The sequence below is a fragment of the Rhipicephalus sanguineus genome, chromosome 4, assembly GCF_013339695.2.
Source record: "Rhipicephalus sanguineus isolate Rsan-2018 chromosome 4, BIME_Rsan_1.4, whole genome shotgun sequence".
In the NCBI taxonomy this organism is placed as follows: domain Eukaryota; kingdom Metazoa; phylum Arthropoda; class Arachnida; order Ixodida; family Ixodidae; genus Rhipicephalus; species Rhipicephalus sanguineus.
The window spans coordinates 131,105,110-131,119,858 of NC_051179.1; the positions used below are offsets into that span (position 1 = coordinate 131,105,110).

The 14,749-nt window shown below is 48.1% G+C and overlaps 2 protein-coding genes across 2 annotated transcripts; both read left to right on the top strand.

Annotated features, from left to right (window-relative positions):
- Positions 1-1,794, top strand: LOC119391598 (solute carrier family 22 member 7). The gene has a single exon (XM_037659270.1). The coding sequence runs from the start codon at positions 1-3 to the stop codon at positions 1,792-1,794; it is 1,794 nt and encodes a 597-aa protein (XP_037515198.1).
- Positions 1,795-9,596: 7,802 nt separating this feature from the next.
- Positions 9,597-14,326, top strand: LOC119390708 (uncharacterized). The gene is given in 4 exon segments (XM_049415497.1): positions 9,597-9,688; positions 10,912-11,020; positions 12,728-13,331; positions 13,333-14,326. Coding segments are annotated over 3 exon segments (1,434 nt in total). The 5' UTR covers positions 9,597-9,688; positions 10,912-10,928; the 3' UTR covers positions 14,071-14,326.
- The last annotated feature ends 423 nt before the right edge of the window (positions 14,327-14,749 follow it).

Consider the following 14,749-nt stretch of genomic DNA (forward strand, 5'->3'; position numbering starts at 1 on the left):
ATGTTGACGAACGACCCAGCTCCAGAAGAAGCGACCGTACAGCGACAACAAAACTCGTACTCTGCTGCTCAAGGTGAATCCGGTGACGAGAACATTCCGCTCGGCGACGGATCCTTTCAAAAACGAGTTCTGATCATCACCGTCTTCACCGGTGCCGTCTACTACGCCCAGATCCTGCTCTTCTGGATGACGTGGCGCGAGATGGACCACTGGTGTCGTCGACCGAGCGGTTTTGCCAACATGAGCGTGGCCGCGTGGAAGGAGTTGGCTATCCCGCGTTTCGCCAACGGAAGTTACAGCCACTGCACGGTGCGCGTACCGCCGCACGGCGGCAACTGGGCCCGCGTCGAGCCTTGCGTCGAGTGGGAGTTCGACATGGACGAGCACGGCAACACCGCAGTCAGCCAGTGGAGCGTCGTCTGCGAGCGGCGACGTCTGGCCGACGTCGCCCAGGGTGCGCATATGGCCGCCATGATCGTCGCGTTCTTTGTACTTGGCCCCATAGCCGACCACATTGGCCGTAAAACGGTCGGAGTCCTGGCCCTCGCGGCTTCGCTGATCACGCTTGCGGCGACCAGCGTTGCCACCGACCTCCAGACGTTCATCGTTGTGCGTTCAGTCGCAGCAGCAGCGACGGCCGGCCTATTCGTTTTCAAAGTGCTGCTGTACGAAATCACCACCATGACCCGCCGACTACTCTACACCGCCTTCGGCACGACGCTTTCGTTTGTTTTTCCGCATTTACTTCTCACTATCGCAATTACATTGAAGGTGAGTTGGACTGTGTGCCACTCTCTGTTGGCACTATTTGCCTTGGTTCTGCTCGCCGCTTTCCACGTGCTCGACGAATCGCCATCTTGGCTCCTAGCCGCGCACCGCGAAGACGAAGCCAAGCGCGTTGCACTGAGCGTAGCCAACATCAACCAGGCTCCCATAAGCGACTGCCAGGAGTTCTTCAAGAAACGCATGTACAGAGCACAGCACCTACCTGATGGAACCACAGGGACAATCCAAGCTAGCCACGTGAAGAGACAGGACCTCAGACTGACGTACGCTCTCACCGTCTTCATCTGGACTGTCCTCGGCTTCACGCACGTTCACTTCAGTATAAGCAGCCCTACCGCGCGTAACACCTACGTTCGCGCCCTCATCGACGCCGGCATCGTGCCCGTGCTCCTGGCTGTGTGGCCTCGTTTGGAAAATGGACGCCGTGTCAGAAACGTGGCGGCGAACTCAGCGCTTGTGTTCAGTGCTTCGTCGGCACTCTTTTTCTCCCTGTACACTGCTAATGACACAGCTTTGAGTACGGTGCTGTTGGTGGTGATGCGCCTTGCATTTCTACTTGTCAAATTTCTCGAATTTTACCTCACCCTTGCCGCTTTTCCGACAGAGTCACGGTGTACCGGTTCTTCCGTCGGCCTAGCTTTCTACGTGATAGGCACTGCGACCGGACTCGTGACGTTCCTTCGCGTTCTCAAGAGCCGCGAAGACAGTGCACTAGCCGCGGAAACGATGCTAATGGCGGCTACTGCTGTGGCCATAGTCTACGTGCCCTCGGCGGACGTCTTTCTATTAACAAGTATTGACTCTGTAACCCCAGTGTCACTGCCCTCCAAGCAGAGTCCTGTGGATAGCGCACAGCCTCCATGTTCGTCCGCAGTACCTGTGGTTGCCGAGGCTGAGACCAAAGCGTCGCCTGCTGATGTGCGCCTGGCCGCTAGGAAAAAGGCAAAAGCGAAGCAAATGCCTGAGCAGTACGCTGTTCGTGCCTCGGGGCTGCCGATGAACTGGTAAATTAAAGTGACGCTGAAAGACACGTCTTTTTTTTTTTACCTATGATTTTGTGTCCTGCCAAATGCCGACGAGGCCAATATAGGACAGTGCATTCGAATAAATCCAGTAGCGTATACGTTAGAATATTACTATAGAACTTCGAGAATGCATCATTTTCACAAACACTGGATTATTTTCACAAAACTTCCTTTTATTTGGCGCTAAATGCAAAGCATTTCTTGGCGATCTAAAGGAACTTTGACCGTTTCTTTCTATCTATCTATCTATCTATCTATCTATCTATCTATCTATCTATCTATCTATCTATCTATCTATCTATCTATCTATCTATCTATCTATCTATCTATCTATCTATCTATCTATCTATCTATATATCTATCTATCTATCTATCTAGCAGCCTACGTCTGGGCGCTGTCATGGTCGTGTCCTTAACTTCGTATGTACCAAAATTTGCATAGTAAGACACGAGGATATGACGAACGCGATTCACAGGTAACATGAACACGAACGCGATTGCACGGTTGCACAACACGAACACGATTCACAATTATAACGTGAATATCCTGTCGCGTTCGTCACGAAACCCTTTCCACTAGGAAGGTGTGGCAAATACCCGTATACCACAATCCGTGGCATGCGCCCCAGGTTATTCACTGTCTCAGTGATGCTACCGAGGACTTCCGATTTGGAGCAATTTTTGGAGCAGCAAAATTTCCGTTTTGGAGCACTATGGAACAGCAAAAATTTTCATTTTGGAGCACTTTGGAGCAGATAATTTTGCATCTGGGAGCACTCTGGAGCAGCGAATTTTACATCCTGGAGTGCACTACAGAAGCATATTGCAATAACATTCAAGCACCGGAATATTACTATGGGGCTCTTATGAAGGCTACAAATATTTCGATTCATTGCAAATCTCATGGAAAAAATCATCTCAGGAGAACTCCATACTTCACTCGCTAATGAAAAAATAAGGGCTCATGCAGTTGAGTGTTCTGGATTAACCTCTTCGGCGATTATTTTCGACACTAGCAAATAAACAGAATAGTGGATCAATAAAATTGCAATTTATGAAATAACACTCTAAATAGGTCTATGTGGTTATCAGCAGACGTGGTAGACAAACGGCGTGACGTACAACAGTGCCTCAATGCCAAAGAGTCACACTGTTCCTAGTACATTCCCCTAAGATAACTCCAAGGCGAAAGCCAGGTTCTTTTTCTTCTCGATCGACGGGTTGATCCTCCCCTTCACTCTCTGCAAGCTTTCTGCACCTCACCTGGTTTTGCGCTAGCTCCATGATCGGCACACCGATTACGGAAGCAGTGTAAAGCGATGATGTCATGTGATGACGCCATCACATAATGATTATTTTTTGCATCAATCGATTGACGCCGCCGATGGTCAATTTTCGTGTTTCATAAAGCATCTAAGGCTTCGCATTAATATTGCGGATTGAACGTTAACAACATGGCCTTGCATACCAAACTGTCCTCCATCATGTCACCTCTGTGCCATGCGCGAAACAGCTTCGCTTATCATCCACTTCACAGAGTGAAATGGCTCCTCAATTTTTAAAAAATTTTTATTGTGATAGCAATGATAAGGACACTCTCGGCGGATTTTTGCCGTTGCCGTTGCCGTAATTTTCCGTATAAAGTCCAAATTAATAACATCACCACGCGCATTCTAGCCGCGGGTAAAAGCTCGCGAGCGCTGGCGACGAATGCGGCTAAAGCGGAGATTAAACTAGCCGGCCGTCTGTCTCCGTCGCACGGAGAGCGCATGAGATAACACCTTCCCGCGTGCGGGCCTGCCGTCGATTGCTCATCAAACGGAGAGGAAACGCCCCGCCCGTCTTTCGTAAGGAGCACGAACGGACGCCAGGGGAGCGGGGGGGGGACCGCATCGTTCGAAGGGCGCAGTCGCTTGCGCGCGCGCTATCTCGAGGCACCAGGAGACAGTTGGTAAACTTGCTGTGCTCTCAACGCTTACTTCGCGTTTAGAGAACTCAGAGCACGAAAACGCTTCGGTTCCTGGAGCGGCCATATTCCCTTAAACCAGCGTTTTGTTGAGTTACGCGAGATCGGATCCAAAAGAGTTAGCAGCTAGCCTTACCTCGTTTAACAATACAATTTGTTGGTATCGCATTCATAACTGAGTTTTTTTTTTTAACCGTCAGCTACTGACCCTCGAAAGCGAGGGGCGGACGTGTAACATGGCGTAGCCGCTTCACTGTGGGCCGTGAGCGACAGGCCCGCTACTGACAGCTGCGCATTTGCGGCTGCTCCGACCATGAGATGTGCTTTTATTAATGAGATTACATTTTTAAAAAAGCAAGCAAAAATTCGAATTGGAACCCTAGCACGTGAGCTCGAAAGGGCAGGGCCTTTTAGGGGGTATTTACCGCAGAGAGATTACAAAGTCGGATGTGCTGGTGGAAGGAATTACGAAAAGGCTCTTCTGGATGAAGATCCATGGATAAAGTATATATGAGGAAAAGTGTCAACGCGTTCCCACCGTTCGCGTGCTCTTTCATAAACGCGAAGCAAGGAAAATTCGATATTGTTCCATATATCTATTACTGCTAGCGATCCCAGGTTTCATTCCGCGATGTCCAGAAACAGAAGTGACAGACATTTTAGCGGCACGCATGTAGTTATTACTGAACATTGTTTTCCTTGCGTGCCATGCGACGCTTGAAACGAGCTATCAGCAGCGTATCTGGAACAGACGACGTCCGTCGATGAATCGCCGTCGCACTTTCTCGCTACCGATAGGCCTAGACGTCACGAGCCTCTGCAGAGAGCGCGTTTTGCTGTAGAGCCGACTTGCAGAACAGAAGCTACGTCGGCACCGTGCATGGCATCACGGCTTACTTGGGACGCACGCGCGAGCGCTCTTTATTCAGCGGAATAATTCTTCGTCCATGGTTGCGACTTGGGCAGCCTCAAGATCAAGCTGCACATGTTCTGACGCGCCGGCGGTGCTATTGCCGGTGATAGACGCCTCCAAACGCGAGACTTTGGCGCAGTTTGGCGCAATTTTCGTCGATGTTGTCAGGATGGCGCAGTGAATACAATTTGGCGCACTTTGGCGCAGTTGGCGCAGGAGTGGAATCACTGACTGTCTATATATATAGCGAGAATATGCTTCGCAAACCTTAACACGACAGCTTTAAAGAGCACGTGTCGCAGAAAATCCTGTGCCGACATCTGCAGCGTTGTCGATGAGCGAAAAATCCCCGTGGAAGCAAAGAAAATTCTGGATCGAGCCAGTATCGAACCCAGCCATTCCACATAGCAGTCAGCTATTCTACCCATGGTGCAAGAACAATTCTTACGCCGTGGTTCTACCACAGAGCCACGCCAGTGATTGAAACTGCTTTGGAAAGAGACCGGTCATGTCGGGGCAACTTGTGGCTGCAATGTTGGCTATCTGATTTTATAACAATGTAATAATCATTGCATATTTGCTCCTGTGACTCAGCAAGGTATAGGAAATGTTCCTCGAATTTGCCGAGAATCGCTGCTTCTAATATGCAGGTCATCACACGGCAGCGTGCACTTCGTTGCGAAGCAATTGACGTCTTTGCTGTAACGTGAGTGACAATGTTTCGTGAGACCACGAGCTACCCTTTAGTTGACGGGCCTGTCAAGCCCACGGCATCCGAAAAATTACTCACTTTACGCAAGGACGTCGATCCACCTCGTAACGCTTGGCTCAAAGCAGGGGCGTAGCCAGACATTTTTTTCGGGGGGGGGGGGGGAGGGTTCAAACATACTTTATGTATGTTCGTGCGTTCGTTTGTATGTGTGCGTGTATATATACGCAAGCAAAACTGAAAAATTTCGGGGGGGGGGGGTTTGAACCCCCCCAACCCCCCCTGGCTACGCCCCTGGCTCAAAGCAAAAAATGCCGCAGATGACATCACCATTTGGAGTGAGGGCGACGTCGAAGATGCGGTCGAACGCATATTACAGAAAGCAATCTACATGGTCCAGGGCTACCTCGACCAAGCGGTCTTGCAACTATCAGCCGCTAAATCCGAATTACTTCTTTGCAGATCCAAACGGGGCCCAAAGTGGCTCATCCCCATACCCATTAACTTACACACCGCGGACGGTACGCGTATACGGTAAGTCGTCTCGGTAAGAATTGTAGGCTAGGCGCAGTACTGCAGGAGGACGGCAGAAATAATCTCAGCACAGAGCGCATGGCAGCCAAAGCAGAATCCATGTCACATTTAATCCGACGAGTTGTCAATAAAAGAGGCGGACTCTCTGAAAAAAAAACTTACGGCGTCTCTTCCGTACATTTCTCATGAGCCATATCAACTACGTGGCCATAGCTCACCCCTGGAACAAAGGTGATGAAAATAAATTAAATCTCATCATTCGTAAAGACAAACAGGTATTAGGACTACCCATCCACAGTCAGACTTTTAAAAAGCTCATGGCCTTGGGCATTCACAACACATTCAGCGAAATCGCCGAAGCTCAAAACGTAGCTCAGCTAGCCAGATTATCACCCACAGAGGCAGACGGACAACCTTTAACTCGCCTGAACCTCACCTCCACTTTTTCCAACAAACGAGAACGCACCCTGCCCCACTCGATCAGGGACCGCATTCTAGTACCTCCACTCCCACGTAACATGCACCAGGACTACAACCAGGGTCGTCGTAAAGCACTTGCCGTCGCGCTACTAAAGACCGCAGCCTCTATGCCCTACTCGGTCGCCTTTGTAGACGCCGCAAAATACCCAAATATAAGCACTATGTAGCAGCTGTAACTTCGCTACAAGGAGAACTCCTCACAGCACTTACGCTCCGAAACTCAGACCCTGACCGCGCAGAGCAGGCAGTAATCGCATTAGCAATGGCGAACGCAACCCGCACTACAATTTACACCGATTCCCGAACCGCGACCCACGCCGTCCGTGTGAGCTCGGTCAGTAAAGAAGCAGCCAACGTGCTCTCGTGTGCCGCGTGGACTGATACCAGGCACTTAATTTGGTTCCCGGGCCATATGGGCTCCAACCCCCTCGTCCCAAACGGCAACGAGCTTGCCCACTCCCAGGCGCGAGAACTTACTCGCTGCGTCAGGAGAGAGGGCAGCCCACGGCCGAAGGGCGAGAGATGGCTCCGGAACCAACTACAGACATATAATGAAGTCTGTCAGCACTATCGTCTCGAACGGCGAAAGTTTCCGTTACCTCACCCTCGACTAAAACGACCACGAGCATTATCCTTCCGTCTCCTACAGACAGGAGCATATCCCTCAAAAGCAGTTTATGCAAGATTCATAAACGAACTAAGGCCGGGATGGCCCCGATGCGGCATACCGCGGTGTAACTTACAACACATGCTGTGGCAATGCCCCGAATTGCGCGAAATCGATTCCTGGAATGCATGGGATCTGCCGAATTTTACAGCGAAAGCTGTTATGAGGTCACAACAAGGGCCGTTTTTGGCGCTGTAGTTGTCCGCCGCCGCCGCCGCCGCCGGTGTCCGTAACCACTATCGCTCGAAATAAGAAAAAAAAAAACGAAATAAGGAAAAAATTCCAGGATGGAATGAGGCTCGAACATGGGCCCTCTGCGTGGAGCCCAGTGTTCTACCTCAGAAGGGTGTCGACTTGGGCTTGTTGGTTTGTCATTCTCGTAAACTGTTGCGCGTGAAAGACGCGCAACAGTTCTACCTCAGAGCCATGCCGGTGCTTGGAACTGCTTTGCAAAAAGACCCTATAGAGGCTTCATGTCGAGAAGGAACCACATTAGCATATGTAATGTAGAGTGGTAGAAGAGTAAAATAATAACCAAGCGCCACACAATGCGAATTGCGCAACCAGTGGTTTTTGAATGCTCCCAATCCATTACAAAGGGCTCTTCAATAATTCTTCATCGTCACCTGCCACAGCGTCAACAAAGTGCACATAATGCCTTACAGGTGTTTAGCAGGTACCACGGTTCTCCGCAGAATGACGAAAAATTGCATAGTGGCTGCTCCCTACTTCACAAAAATTATGATGATTTATAGCGTAGTGGGTTCCTCGCAAGTGCACTTCTATTGGTTGCCAAGGAAGCCCATAAGGCTCCCATGATCCATTTCCTCAGGGTCTCAATGAAGTTAATTCCCTCTCTCTATTTTTCTCACGTTAGCGTATGTTATAAAGCGTGGTGGGAGAGCAGGCGTCACACAATGCGAATTACGTAACTAGTGGGTCCTTTAAAGCTTCCAACCCATTACAATAGGCTCAGTCATAATTCCTCATCGTCATCAGCCTTCGCATCAAGCACATTTGGTACCTCGCTTCTCCGCAGAATGACGAGTAATGTCGTGGTGGGTGCTTCCCAACTTCACCAAAATTATGATTTGTATTTGTGGCGTAGTGGGTGCGTTGCTAGTGTAATTGTATTAGTAGCCACAAGAGAGTTTATAACGGGCTCTAGAAATGCCGCTTTTCGAGCTTTCGCTGTGACTGTGCTGCGCTTTCCTGGCGCAGCACAGTCACAGCGTTTTTTTATGCTCGCGATACTATTCTACTCACACTCAAATACACTTGCAAGGGCATTTGTAGGCATCGACTGGACTCGCATCCATACAGCCAACTGGAATAGGGGTAGCTTGCTCAGTGCGCTGCAACAGCAACGGGATAGGTGAAGCCGCTGATGGCCACGGAAGCTGCATTGATCTAGAAGGTCGCGACACCTGCTACGCGCCAGTGATAAGGGGAGACGCGACGCGAAGGAACGAAGGGTGCTTACACTGCTGCGCACCAGGTGTCACGACAGTCGAGACCAGCGTGGCGTCTGTGACAAACGCTTGCGCAGAAGGCGAACGTCGTGTGGAGGCCGTTTCGCTGCCGTCGTGTGGAGCGCGGTGATTGCGCGTTGTATGGAGTGCAGTGCCTCGTCGTCTGCGTTTTCTGTTGAAAGGCACCCACATGCGTGCGCCGGGTTCCCCCCCCCCCCCCTATCAATCAATCCTATACCTATCAATCAAGTGCGAGTATAGTGGTCTACGTGAGAGATAGCTGTTCACTCTCTCGACTTGTCTCTTATGTCGGCGTTTCCACGTCATGTCTTCTTAACATGAATATCTACCAACTAGCTCAGCTATATTCTAAGTTGCCATTCTCTTTACTTCTGTATTCATTTATCCAATTACTCGAGCAAGAATGAAAGGAAAAAGTGTACTAACGCACTGAGGTAAATATATTATCTATTTTATTTATACACAGTGTACTAGGTCCAAGACTCGAAGAATATGCTAACGAGCGAGTTGTGTCGTCGCCCTTTAAGGCTGGAGGACGCGGCAGCGTTAAGGTCAGGCAATACTCGTGATTTTAGGAGAAGAAAAAGATACTACAACTTCTGGGGAGCTATTCTCGATGCGTTTGACAGAGCGCATTCAGTGATTCGAAAAAGCGGTGAGCCGTGATGTCACCTCGCTCTTGACCACGCCGCCGCACCGAACCCGCCAGCACATTCCTAGCGTAAGAAGAGAGTGGACGAAATGCACAGAAGCAGGAACTTTTCAAGTCTGAATTTGCATATGAATGTGTCCCAGATGTTTGAGAACGATGCAGGGAATGCGTACCGACCTTACAGCTGCGTTAGATGAGCGGCCGCATTAAACCTAAATCGATGGCTAACACGATCAAAAGTATGTGCACCGAAAATAGGATCTCTGAGGGCTGCGTTCGTTGCATTGAAGCGCATTCCATCCCTATCATTTGTGTCGAGAGAAAGCTTCGTGATGTCATGATGGCACTCGGAGCGCTTGTGCCGCTGCGGTTTGCAGGACTCTCCGATCAACTTGCGCCGTGTGAAGAAAATCGACTTCGATCAACATCGCATGTGCTTGACATTACTACTCAGACCTTCTAGGTAAGTGTTTCAACGAAGCTTATTCTTTCTTACAGCGTAGTTTGTAAAATATCACGCTATATTGCACAGCTGTAGCGGCCGGACGTTGGCATAAACCGACGAGCCGGCGTGGTCTTTCCGTGCATTTATTCTGAAACAGAGAGGTTTGTGACCCTGAGCTGGTCGTCAGTTAACGTTTAGATTATGTAAGTGGTGTAGTCAACGTAAGGCAATGTAAAGGTAGTTGCCAAAGGCTGTATGGGCCGCTTCGCGGAAGTGAGAAGCATCGCGCTGATCGTATTTCGCTGCATTAGCGACGAGCATTTGCTAAACACATTCCGAGTGTGGTGCAGTTGGAGCTTTCCGAGCACTGAAAAACCGAGCAGTAAAGACGCACGGAAGTGCAGGCCCGATATGTTGTCGCTGTGTTGCGCGCTCGATTCTGCCGTTCTTGTAATGCGCCCTTAGCGGTCAGCTGATCCCGCCGATTACGCGCGCCTACGTACCGTCGCTCTGACCACCACCCAGGCGATACGCAACAAGGAGAAATATAGGAAATGGAAAGGCTGCTTTACATATTAGATTATCGTGACGCGCAGCCGAGAACGCCTGTGTAGTGGGTGGCGAAATGCCGATTTGTCTAGTTCGCTATCATGCAGCCGTCTCTGCTGCATCGGTCATCATGGGTAGCTAGCCACTGACTGGCATGTGCTAAGAAAAATTTGTGGCTCGCCCAAGCACTTGAAATTTTACGGAGCTGTAGTTCGTGCCGCGTTCGTGCTGCATCGGTTATCATGGGTAGCTAGCCACTGATGGGCATGTGCTTTAAGGGCTAAGAAAAATTCGTCGCTCACGGAAAAACGTGCTCGCCCAAGCACTTGAAATTTTACGGAACCGTAGTTCGTGCCGCGTTCGTGCTGCATCATCATTCCTTTTGCATTGATGGTTATTGTGTATGAATAGTTTGTTGCTAGCACTTTCCAAAACGCAGCTACGTTTTCAGTGGAGCTTTGTTTGTGGAAGACGACCAAGTTAGCACTTTAAGCAGCATATGGCTGTGGGAGCTAGCTGCATGTGTGCTGGTCCTCATAGTGTGGTTATCTAAGAGTACAGTTGCAACAGTAAGAATAATCACGCCATATAAACCTTTGGCTTATGAAATTTTATTATATGACAAGCTCATAAAAGTGTGGTAGCACTTGGCAATGGTAGGTTGCAGCATGCTAAATATTGTTTTGTCGCAGGCCTGTATATCGTGATCATGGCATGTAGACCTATAACCGACAACCAGGAAAAGTGGACCAGTCAGACAAAGTCACTGAACCCATTCTTTGGAAAAGAACACATCTATAGGTATGTACAACATTGTGTTAAAGTGGAACCAATTTATAAATAAGCCGAGACATGGGTTAAAGTTTGTTTTTCAGTGCGTCCCCTTGCCAGAACACATAAGTAACCTTTCTTAGGGTGATTATGTCACCACAAAATGTTTGTTGACAAATAACACCTATGAAATTTCTCCTTCGAGCATGTTGAGGAGCAAAATTATGACATGGCAATGAATGTAGAAATAATCTGAGCCTTTCGGAACAATAACGAAAATATGAAATAGTATGTGCCAACTTCTTGAATGCCACGGGGCTTTTAAGACAGACAGCATTCGTCAACTTTCAGCTCTTGCACGCAGCAGCTTGACTTAAATGACATTAAATTTTCAGCAAGCACTTCCACAGAGTGGTATAAACATCTGCATGACACATATCATTACCTATTTATTTATTTGGACCTGTTGTAGCATCACAAGGACATTTTTTCAGGGAGGTTACAGAGTAACAAACACCTGTATACAAAAAGTGCAGTGCAAGAATCTAATATTTTACTACAAAGATGAAAAAAATGGATGACGAATAGGAAGGATTTGAACACAAACAAAACTGGAAGCACAGAAAGAAAAAAAACAACTACATAATAAACCTACAAAAAGGGGCAGGTCATGAAAGCATCCGGCAAACAGTCAGTGTGTGCAACATAAAACTGCACCTACACACTGCAAAATAATAAGCTTGCTTAACGAGTGAGTGCTCCAAATTTGCTGGACATGCCAGGTAATGTCCTGTCATGTAGTACCAGAATGTGTCGCAAACTATGGGAGGCCTACTATCAGCAAACAGTGTCTGACACACGCGCATGATTCCACTTAATCCTTCAGCATTCCTCAAAAATGTGATAGAGTTCATACAGGCACGTGGAAACCTGCCAGCACACTGCGAGTTCGGAGTAAGCCAGTTAAGTCTGTGACATAATAAAAAATCCTCACACTAGTCTTTTCTCATTTACTGAAGCGCTGCTGCGTCAAATGCTGACGTTTCAGATATTCTCAAGGATTGAGCTTTCACTCTGACAGAAATTGTTTGCCTTCTGTGTTCCCAGTTTGCTTTTAGTGTATTCTAGACATAGGTCGGCAAACTCACTCATGAGTCAGCTCAGTCCAACTCTCTCAGACTCAGATTGAGCCGTGAGTCTGAGTTTGAGTGAGTCCGGGGGAGTAAAATTTTCGTGAGTGTGAGTACGAGTGAGTCCGGTTGGAAAAAAAAATTTCGTGTGTGAGTGAGTCCAGTTCAGGAAAAATTTTGGCAAGCCTCAGCCTGAGGGAGCCCTAAGCGCAATATATAAATTGTGAGTGAGTCCGAGTGAGCTCACGTTTTTTGCCGACCTATGATTGCAGATATATAGCTGTGTTTGCAGTGTTGAGCTGCGGGTAGGTGCTTGTCCTTGGTCAGTAGCTTGTTATCGCTTATGCTTTACCAGCTGGATTGATTCATTAACTCAGTTGTTCAGCACAGTACACTGTGACAAAAGGCAGAGAGAGAGAGATACTGTTTTATGAAGCTTGAGGGGTCATTTACCACACAATTATAATCTTTCAGAACAGTTTTTGAACTCCAGTTATAAGTTGCAATTCCATAAAAATGGTATTATTCATTTTATTTATCTTTCCAGGTGTACATCTGCACTCAATAAGTTGCACACTATATGCTGACATTATAATATTTCATGCAGGTACATAGAAAGCAAAGGTGCTCAAAAACATCGTGATGCTGGGATACGCCTCTTCACTTCAGGACATTTGCAGAAGCTGCAGTTTTTGGAAGGCAGTGGTGCAGAGACCGTTGTACGTGCAGAAGTGCTAGCTTCCATGACTACTAGGACCGTGTACAAGGCATCCATCAAGTTGTATAAATGTGATGGTGAGGTAGTTTCGGGGAGCTGCACCTGCGTTGCAGGCAAAGGTGCAGTGTGCAAGCACATCTGCTGTGTCTTGTATGGTTTAATGTACATTGCACAGCATGATCTGGCATCTGTGCCATACTCTCTCTCGTGCACAGAGACAGAACGACAGTGGTATCACCCCAGAGACCCCAGGAAGGTCACGGAAGATTTTGAGAATGTAGTCTTTTCCAAGGACACCTGCGACGGGATCAGCTGTGCACCAGAACGACACCAAAAGCGAATTCAGTATTCATCTTTGAAAGCAGACAGAAAGGTGATGAAAACACCCAGCCTGATAAACTTGCATGGCAATCTTAAGAAATGCGGCCTCGACTGCTTTGCCGACATTCTCGAGGCAACGACTTCTTGCCCGTGAGAATTGCAGAACAGCAAATTGTGCTGAAGAAGACAAAGCAATGCCGAAACGATGGCTTGATGCTGTAAAAGCTGGAAGTGCAGTCCAGTACACAGTTAATGACGTGAATGCTGTGGAGAATGCCACAAGGCTCCAGAGTGGATCACCCATGTGGCATCATTACCGGAAAGGAATTATGACTGCATCATCGGTACATAGAGTGTACACATGGGTGAATAGCACGTGCAAAAGAAAGATGGGGCCCCATGTTGTGCGCTCTCTGCTAAGCACTATCATGGGTAAGAAAGTGCGTGCTACTTATGCCATGAAGCGGGGCCTTTTATGCGAAGACAGCGCAAGGAAGGCCTTCCTTGAAAAAAATAAACAGCACGTGGACATCGACGTGAGGCAGTGTGGTCTTTTTTTATGCCGCAGCCATCCTTTCCTTGGGGCAAGCCCAGACGGAATCGCTACATGCAGTTGTTGTGCACCACGCCTTTTGGAGATCAAAAGCCCCATGAGAATTGATGCATTTTGCAAGAATGAACTGCGTGGTGGATGCCTCAAAGCCAGCAGCAGGTATTTTACCCAGGTGCAGACACAAATGGGGGTTACCGGTCTGAAGAGTTGTGTCCTCTTCGTGTACAGTGAAGAAAAGTGTGTGCAAGTTCCTGTACTTTTTGATGAGTCATTCTTCACTGAGCTGGTGAAGTGCTGCAAGTTTTTTGCTGACCAGTACCTGGTGCCTTATTTCTCTGGAAATTGGCAGCTTTCTTAATCAGTGTAAATTTACTGTTCCTCTTTGTCATCCCTTTCTGCATGATTTATATTCTGCTGGTGTATGATGTACTATGCGTAATCTCACTTTAATGATGTGTGCAGAAAATTATCTTCGGTACTAATATATCCCATGTATCATGTATCTGGCCGAGGAGTGGCACAAAGCTGCTACATAGCAGCTCTCTATCTGTAATAATAATAAGTGTTGGGGCTTAACGTCCCAAAACCACGATATGATTATGAGACACGCCGTAGTGGAGCTCTGGAAATTTCGGCCACCTGGGGTTCTTCAACGTGCACCCAAATCTAAGTACACAGGCCTCAGGCATTTTCGCCTCCATAGAAAATGCATTGTGTAACAACACAAGAAACTGCGAACATGCATCGTTCAAGCTGGTTTATGCGAGGAATACCCCAATGACGTTCAGTGCAATGTGGCCAAATGTCGCCAACAAAGCCAATCTTGATCTCGCAATTTATCTACAAATGAGCCAAAGAAGCAAGACTGCTTGCCCTCCTGCATATCAAGACCCAGCAAAGGATTGACACTCATTGCTTCAATCTTCAACGATGCCACAAGGACTACCAACTGGTTTGGATTATGGACCCCGATACGACATAGCGAGAACCATCTATGATGGTACTTAGGACCTTGCGATGTACGTGGACACATTGGT

Excerpts from the sequence above, each read along its gene's own strand:
- LOC119391598 (XM_037659270.1), top strand. The coding sequence starts at position 1 with ATGTTGACGAACGACCCAGCTCCAGAAGAAGCGACCGTACAGCGACAA.